This window comes from Miscanthus floridulus, chromosome 11 (genome assembly GCF_019320115.1).
Source record: "Miscanthus floridulus cultivar M001 chromosome 11, ASM1932011v1, whole genome shotgun sequence".
In the NCBI taxonomy this organism is placed as follows: domain Eukaryota; kingdom Viridiplantae; phylum Streptophyta; class Magnoliopsida; order Poales; family Poaceae; genus Miscanthus; species Miscanthus floridulus.
Window position 1 is genome coordinate 38,949,657 of NC_089590.1, and position 9,538 is coordinate 38,959,194.

A 9,538-nucleotide genomic window follows, 5' to 3' on the forward strand; every position below is an offset into this window, starting at 1 on the left:
ACCAATTGGACGCCCTGTTCGTTTAGCTGATAAGCCATGGCTGAAAGTACCGTTGACTGATTTATTATGAGAGAAAAATACTGTTTATTGGCTGAAAAAGTACGGACTTATAAGCCAAGCGAACGGAGCGTTCCTAGTTCGTCGGAGCCGGCCATGATATCGAGTCAGTTTCATTCGTTCGATCTACGTGCTGACACCTGACTTTTCAGTTAAAGCATAATGAATCAAGACCAAAGTACAATGTGCATAGGATCTGTACGGGGTCAACCACGTAACAGCAATTATTGGAGCTAAACAAGTCTCATCACATTGTTAACTATTGTGGAAGTACTATTCCTATTCTGATTTTCTGTCTTGCGGAGATAAGTTATTTCGACTAGACAACATCATCGTCAAGACCAAAGTACAATGTACATAGGATCTGTACGGGGCCAACCACGTAACAGCAATTATTGGAGCTAAACAAGTCTCATCACATTGTTAACTATTGTGGAAGTACTATTCCTATTCTGATTTGCTGTGTCCCTTGCGGAGATAAGTTATTTCGACTCGCCAACATCAAGTACCTCATTGGCGACTGCCATAGATAAATAGTTTCGTAGTAATCATTGGCTATATAGTACAGCAGATTGAGGTAAGAAGAAACACTTGGCTGTTGGGCAAACAGGCTAATCAGTATGATTACTGCATTAAAAACTCAATGATTTCGTTGACAATAATTAATTACAAAGTTACCATGCTTGCAATTCAATATTAGCTGGTGCCTATTTTCTTCCATCTTTTTGCATATGGTAATAGCACAGAAAAAATATTGTTTTATTACTTTAGCTAATACAAAGTTAAAAATTAACAATCTCGTCTCCAAGCAAAACTGAAAGGAGTAAAGAAGAAAGGGCAGCAAAACCTGAAGGTAAGGAGTTCCTTTGTTTGTCATCTCTACTCCCCCGTTCCAAACTATAAGACGTTTTGGTATTTTCAAATACATAATTTGCTATGCATGTACATATATATACTATGTATAGATATATTTTAAAAAAAATGTACGAAAAAAAACATACAGAAAGCACAGCTTTCATTAGGAATGACTTGATGTTCTTATTAAAATAGCAGAGAACGGTACATGAAAAGCTAGGATTACGCTGAGGACAAGCACTATAAGCCATTTTTCATATAGTTACAAAAACACGTGTCATCGAATCAGCAACTAATTGTTTGTTGCATTTTGTTTTGTACTACACTGTTTTATTCTCGACAAATATATATATGAATTTCTGTCATTGTCACTGAACTTGTATACATCATTTTTGAAGTCCAGGCAAATTTTTTGTACTTCTAGGAGTACATACATACTGCCACTAATCACAAATATTCGTGGTATATCATACATAGATGGTGCTTGCAATAAGTACCTTAATACTCCCTCCATCCCAAAATAGAAGTTGTTATCGCTTCCCGAGAAGTCAACTTTTCTTAACTTTGACAAATTATATATAAAAGAATATTAATATTTATAATATATAATTAGTATCATTAGATTGATCATTGAATATACTTTCATAATAAACTTATTTGAAGATATAAATGTCACTCGTATTTTCTACAAATTTAGTCAACGTTGAGATTTTTAACCTACACACATCCCATAACGACTTTTTTATGGGACGGAGTGTGTATACTAGAAAAGAATTTAATCATTTACATTTAAAACAAAACAACCGTGAAAGTACCTAGACCCCAGCGGCAGAAAATCAAATCTTGACACATAGAATTTCTGTATACAAAACATATGGACTTGCCTTTATTAAATCATACATTTCTACTTTTATCTTCCATGTAACACCCTGCACTCAGTGTTATCCTAATAAACATTAAACAGTCGATCACTTGGCGTTTAGCCATTATTCGGCCTAAACTGCCACTTAATTACATAGGATAAACGGTTGATTAAACAGAAACGGCGTACCACTGTGTAGCGTTTAAACAGTGTGTAAATGGGCTAAATGATTGTTTAGGCAAATAATGCCTGCACTACATAAACACACACATATAAGAATGCCCCTTCCATGTCTATAAAAGCAGCATAAGGTAAACGTTTCCTGGAAGCCCTAGAACTTTCGAGCTTTACAAATGGCTCTTGAAACGGATAAACAGAATCCTAGAGAAGCCAAAATACTTGGTGCAAAATTTCAGCGTCATGACTCCCTATATGAGGATGCAGAAAGAGTATCAGGCAATGGATATCATGTCTCCGAGGTCTGCTTCTTATCCCATAATTTGTTCTCTAGTGTTCCATTATATATCGCTTGTATAGCATGATGAACTTATTATTTGGATTAGCAAAAGATCTAGGGAAGAATAAACAGCTATGTTCATAGCTTGCATCTGATCCTAGAACATATTCTCTCTCCCTCTCCCTCTCCCTCTCTCTCCTTGCGAGTATAAGCACACAGAGATGACATATAAGGATAACGCAGTCAACAATATACTAAAACAAACTAAAATTTCAAGTTAGCTCCTTATTTCAATTCAAAGAAACAGATATTTGTTCATCCACCAACTTTGATTCGGTTTCTCTGTAAAAATCGCCTGTTGCAGACGATGAGATTCTATATGATATTCTTGTTCAAAGATGAGAGAGCTTTTTGACACTATAGATTAAATGGGTTCTTGAGCACTGTGAAATAACTATCACTGTAAACACACAATGAGTTTCTATATGATATTCAAGCCATGAAGTAAAGGATTGAAACAAACATAATATCTATGATTTACAAAAAAATAATAATTAATTTGAACTATGCTGTGGATTGGATATTCATACTTACTACATATATTCACTACATGAGACAGGATAGTTGGGCTCGAACGTTACATTTGGCATTCCAGTGCATTGGAGTGATATATGGTGACATAGGCACATCACCGCTGTATGTGTATGCAAGCACCTTTACAAGTGGCATCAGCAATGTTGATGACCTCTATGGAGTCCTGTCACTTATTCTTTACAGCATAATTCTTCTACCTATGATCAAGTATGTCTTCATTGTTCTGTATGCAAATGACAATGGCGATGGTAAGTTTTCCTTATCTAAGAATCCTTTAGATTTCACGTCGCTGGAGAAATTACTCTCGTTATCTTCAGCTTTTTAATTTCCTTGCTTTCATAATATGATGAGATGGGAATCAACTATATGTCAAGAAGCATTATAATTCATCCTCAGATGTTTCCAGACAAGGGAAAAATGATGCTGTACTTTTCTATATATAATACGAGTACTATTTATTTTTAGCACTTTTCTGCTAGATCAAGGAACAACAATGGTATATATAAAAACTGGGCTCCACTATATGAAATGGTTACAATAATGCCTTGTGGAAAACAGATTATTGTTTCATATGTCACGTACAGTTCTTGCTGCACCGGCCTTACAAGAACATAATCTTGTAGGTGGCACATTTGCACTTTACTCATTGATATCGCGGTATGCAAAAGTGAGCTTGATTCCAAATCAGCAAGCAGACGATGCAATGGTCTCAAACTATGGCCTACAAACAGTATCAGCCCCTATGAAGAGGGCTCAATGGACGAAAAAGATGCTGGAAAGTAGCATGGTGGCTAAGGTTGCCATTTTCCTCCTTACCATGCTGGGCACCTCAATGGTTATCAGCGATGGTGTTTTGACCCCAGCAATATCCGGTAACTATAACTGGAACTTCAAGTGATGCCTCCTTTTACTGGTTATTCTCATGGTTTCAGTTGTATATGTGAGTTCATACAAGTAATTAAGTATTAGCAGTAAAGTACAAGTAATAATTATACATGATGATGAAGGCATGCTAAATATCCTTTACTCCTTTAGTGACACATTTATAAGGCATAGTTGTAAAGTTGGTGAACATTCTTGTTAACGAAGACTTGCACATTGACATGCTGCCTATGATCTATCTGTGCTAGTGAGACATTCCTTACCAAATAAGATATGTCAAAATGACGTGATCTATGTTTTGTGGATTTGTTTCAGTGCTCTCTGCGGTGAGTGGTCTCCAAGAGAGAGCACCTCAGCTGAAACATGGTAAGAGCTATTTGACTTGATTGTAGAACAAAAGCATAAAAAATGAAAATACGAAGGGCAGCTTCAGGAAAGTTGAAAGAATCCTTGCACATACTAACTTAACAGGAATTATTTGTCACTCAAGTATTTGATTTGATAGAATATCTTGTAATGTGCAGACAAACTTGTAAAACCATTTGTTTGGTGAGAAGGCGAGGTTTCTCTGTGCACAAGAGCATCTGTCCACCTTGGTGGCGAGCTGTTTGGTCACCAGCCACTGGCCGTGGTAGCTGCAAAACTAAAAACAATGTACACAGTAATAAGTTCGACACACACGTCTTCTCACAGAAAGAAAACACCAATGTTGCCGTCTTAGCTCCCCGCTAGCATTGCCCGCCAGGTCGTTGTCGTAGCTCGCTGCTCATGCATCCTGCTAACCACTAGCGCAGGCCTGCCTGTGGTTGCCGTCGTTGCTCCCCCACCCGAGCAGGGAGCAGGGCCACTCTGTGGGTTCGGTTGCTGCTTGCTCTGCTGGCATGACACACATAAAAAGAAATAAGTATAGCAATGATGTATATGGACAGGGAGCATATTTTATTATTAAAAGGAAAAACAACAAAGTGGTTTCCTACTACTATAACTCTCATGTCATCACTAACAAAAATTTCTTTGGGTTTCATTTTTCTATTCTTACTCGGCAGAGCAAATGGTATGGATCTCTGTTGCCATTCTGGTGGTGCTGTTTGCTGTTCAGCGTTTTGGAACAGACAAAGTTGGCTATGCATTTGCACCCATTATTCTGATGTGGTTCCTGTTCATTGGTGGCATTGGAATTTACAACTTAATCAAATACGACATCGGTGTTTTGAGAGCTTTCTATCCAAAATACATCGTAGACTACTTCAAAACGAATGGAAAGGATGCATGGATCTCCCTTGGGGGCATCCTTTTATGCTTTACAGGTGACTTTCGATGTATGTAAGCATATCACAAAATCAATTCCCTAACACCCTAACCCTCAATGGCACAAAACAGGCACAGAAGCTATGTTTGCTGATCTAGGCCATTTCAACATAAGGTCAATTCAGGTATGTGTATGTTCTTTCTGAAACTAATATCAGAAATGGCTCCAGAGAAAGTCACGTTAAGGTTTCATTTGCATTTTTGTTATCCTTAAAAATAGTAACCAATACAAAGTGCAGGAATTAATGTTAACCTTTTACATCTTATTATGCTGTGATTAACATAAGATGACAGCAATCGTGTTGTTTTATATTTCAGATCAGTTTCAGCTTTATTTTGTTCCCGTCAGTGTCATTAGCTTATATTGGTCAAGCGGCGTTCCTTCGTAAACACCCAGAACATGTTCTTGAAACTTTCTATAAATCAATTCCAGGTAAATTATTCAAGATGATGTAGTGCCTCAATTCCATCTTTTGTTTGAATCAAACACAATTGTATCTTGTTTGCAGGACCAATGTTCTGGCCAACCTTCATAATTTCTGTCTCTGCTGCGATAATTGCAAGTCAGGCTATGATATCCGGTTCATTCGCAATCATTTCACAGTCACAAAAATTGGGCTGCTTTCCAAGGGTCAAAGTACTCCATACTTCAAAACTTTATGAGGGGCAGGTGTACATTCCGGAGATAAACTTTGTTCTTGGGTTGCTTTGTGTGATAGTAACATTTGGTTTCAAGACAACGACTAATATTGGCAACGCATATGGTAAGACAAACGTGAATCCTATACTACTCTGCTTTGTGAAACATGACACCTAGTTAATTCTGTGCAGGAATTTGTGTTACTTCTGTGATGGTTATTACAACTATTCTGCTTGTAATTGTGATGCTTCTCATATGGAGGGTGAGCATTTGGCTGATAATACCCTTCTGCCTGGTATTTGGTTCCATAGAGCTTGTCTATCTTTCTTCAGTTCTATACAAATTCAAACAAGGGGGTTACCTTCCTATTGTAACTACAGCAGTTCTGCTAACGATCATGGGTGTTTGGCATTATGTCCACGTAAAGAAATACTGGTACGAGCTTGAGCACATAGTTACAAATGAAGATATGCGAGAACTCATTCAAGCACATGACGTAAAAAGAACTCCTGGGGTAGGCTTCCTCTATACAGAATTAGTGCAGGGTGTCCCACCAATTTTCCCCCACCTCATTGAGAAAATACCCTTTGTTCATTCAATCCTAGTGTTTGTTTCCATTAAACACCTGCCGATCCCTCATGTTGAGGTTTCAGAACGATTCCACTTCAGGAAAGTTGAGTCAAGAACCTCCCGGATGTTTCGGTGTGTGGCACGATATGGGTACAGTGATACCATAGAAGGGGCTAAGGAATTTGCTGCTTCCCTTGTTGAAGGACTCCAATCATATATTGAAGAAGGGCATTTTATCACAAACATGCAAATTCAGGAAACTGAGGCTGAAGCAACCTCCATCACAGATAGTAACACAAGAACACGTAAAGCCAGCGGCTCCACAGTGTACATTGAAGAGGCACTGACGCCAAGTGAAACTACAGATCTCACCCAACCTCCCATAAGCAGCTACTCAGCGCACTCATCTGGAAGGATTAGCGAAGACCAATCCCGCACAATTGCAGAAGAAAAACAATTTATTCAGAGGGAGCTGCAGAAAGGAGTGGTCTATATTCTTGGAGAAACTGAAATCAGGGCAGGATCAAATTCTTCCTTTGTCAAAAAGATTGTTGTCAACCACATGTACTCGTTCCTGAGGAAGAACTTCAGGCAAGGGGAGAAGGCTTTTGCAATCCCAAGGCAGAAGTTGCTCAAAGTGGGAATGGTATATGAAATTTAAGCATCATGAAGAGACTACTGCAGAGGGAGCTGCATTGGTTTCACCAATACAGGTTTGTGTTTGGTTTTCTTTATTAAGCACATATTGCACTTCCCTGACAGGCAGTGTCCCTGGCAACATGATTTATGTGTGTGTTGATAAGCTTGTGATGCTATAAACAATGTGTTGGCGTGTTACATGAAGACCTGTATCGTGTGTCCGGCAATACACCTACACCCTAGGGTAGGCCTGTTTGTTATTTTTCGCACGAATATGTAATCGTAGGCTTTGTTGCTACGTATGGTACACCTGCCTGTATGTACTGAACACATTCGATGCAATACTTGTGTGTTTTCATCCATCATTTACTCATGTTTTCACAATGTATGCCAATGGTTCTATGCACTTTAAGTGATGTACTAAAGTGTTAAATAAGCATCTTTTTTTTTTGAAAACTTGGAGTCCTCGAACAACTCTAAAAGGGGAAAATAAACATTGCACCTTAAGCAGCAGTATTCCTGTGTCTATAACAAAAAACTTATTCCCACATAGGCCTAAGCACTTTTGCTCAAACTCTAAGGCACATCAACATTTCATTTCTAGTTGATATACCCCGCTGAATCACCGACCATCAGTATAAAACAAATCACATAAATGGAAAAGACAGGAAAGAAGAACAAACTAACAATCACATAATAAACCAAATCGATTAAGAATGGTGGCAGGGAGGACGTACTGTAGAATGGCCGATGCAGCACTCACGAGCGGCCACAACGCGAAGCATGCGTCCCCAACTCCCCGTTGATGCGCCTCTCCTCCCTCTCGGACATATCGTCGAACGACTTACGACCACGACCACCCAGGGGACGAACGCTCTATGAAATGGATCGCTTGCCCGGACAGGCGGAGACTGATGCCAAGAAATGAATGCAAAAAGAGAGGATTAGACGGGAAAGAAATGTGTGTAAACCTGATCGGTGTTTGGGGCCGAATTTTTTTTTTGTTTTTTAGCCTTTTTTTTGAAAAAAAAATCACAAATATACCCCTGGAGGTATGATTTCAAAATCTAGACCCTTAGCTCGGCGTCATCGTTGGTGGCGCCGAGTTTACACATCTCGGCGCCATAGATTTTGGCGCCTAGGTCTTGGGCTCGATGTAGACGTAGTGGTGATTTGACAGGCAGTTTGGCGTCGTAGATCTTGGCGCCGTGGTTATTGGCGTCGAGAACGGCGCCAAGATCCATGGCCCCGAGGTGATGTTTTAACCCGGCCCTCAACCTTCCTGCCCGAGCCTTCTTCCTCTTCTTTCTTCTCTCTCGGGTTTTTTCTCTCCCCACTTCGCCCTACCTCACGAATTGGCATATTGGACCTTGAAAACTTTGATTTGATCCGTAAATTTTTTAGAGCAAAGTATCCTCGCTCCCTTCTAGCTTTTTTTCACATCAATTCGGTATATATTAGTCGAATTTTTTAACTTAAGAATCGTCATTACTTAGGGTTTCATGCAATTTTAATATTTATATTATACAATCGTAGGATGCCAAGACGTGGAAAAGCTAGCAAACTAAGATAACCTCAGCGCACGTTGTTATGTTATGGGTTCATTGTTGTGGATCAAATGGGAAACCCTAGGTATAGGGTTTAATGTTAATTAATTTCGGTTCTTAGAATGAAAATGGCTAAATTGTAGTTATGGCCGGATGACCAGAAATGCCTTCAGCCCATTGCCTCTGCTTAATGCTGTTCCAGTGCCCATGTGCTTTTGCGGTGATCCTTACAAGGTAGCCAAGTCCAATGAAGATGATACGTATAGGCAGAGGTATTGGATGTGTTCCAATTTTACGTTTAAGCCTACACTTCGTCAGCGCCGCATTAACAAGATGGTGAGAAATTGATGTTTGTGTCATATGACATCTTGCATGATTTTTTTGTTTTGTAACAATTATATTTTTTGCAGACCCCTCCACCGCTCTGAGATTTTGAGGAGTGGATCAACACTGAGATCAAGCCTGAAGACAAGGAATGGATGCAGAATCTGTTGCGGTGGGAGGCAAAGGACAAGGAGATGATGGAAAAGAGACGCGGAGAGGAGGCTGCAAAAAAGGAGCACAAGGAACAGGAGGAAATGAGGCGTGTTGCTGCGTACAGGGAGGAGAGGGAGAAGAAGCTTGAGCGTGCACGCCGAGCAAAAGCAGCGATGGAGCAGAATCCTGATGCCCTGAGAAAGGAAAAGTGGCCTTGTTGCACTCAGTAGTCTTCATTACTTGCTAGTTCTATGGTTTATTCATGAATAATGTTGTCTACTGTTAGACTTTTCATTGTGTTATCATGTAATGCACTTTAAGTTTGAGGCAGTGGACCCACATCCACGACGCAGTGTCACCCGTGCCATCGAGGAAGTGAACGCAGGCGAACATGTGTAGGATCCACGCCCTACAGTAGTACCCAACTGTCTCCTCATCTGCCTCCTCGAGGCACTATGCGAACTCTTGCCGGAGTTAGGAGATTAGAACTTCAGAAGTGCGAGCCCCTTGCTTGCCAACCTCACGCCTAAGGAAGGCCTCTACTCGTGCTCTCCAACCTTCTAACCTGCACTGCCTAGTCACTGCGTTGTCGTGAATCCTCAGACCTAGCATCTTCTAACAGTCCTAGAGCGTGACTGTCATCTCTCTGA

At 39.9% G+C, this 9,538-nt stretch overlaps 1 protein-coding gene across 1 annotated transcript; it reads left to right on the plus strand.

Annotated features, from left to right (window-relative positions):
- The first annotated feature begins 2,113 nt into the window (after positions 1-2,113).
- LOC136493008 (potassium transporter 19-like) lies at positions 2,114-7,118 on the plus strand. Its single transcript, XM_066489035.1, has 9 exons — positions 2,114-2,253; positions 2,851-3,073; positions 3,449-3,697; positions 4,023-4,073; positions 4,754-5,014; positions 5,088-5,140; positions 5,334-5,448; positions 5,525-5,779; positions 5,847-7,118. Exons 1-9 carry the CDS (start codon positions 2,128-2,130, stop codon positions 6,884-6,886), a joined length of 2,373 nt encoding a protein of 790 aa, XP_066345132.1. The 5' UTR covers positions 2,114-2,127; the 3' UTR covers positions 6,887-7,118.
- The last annotated feature ends 2,420 nt before the right edge of the window (positions 7,119-9,538 follow it).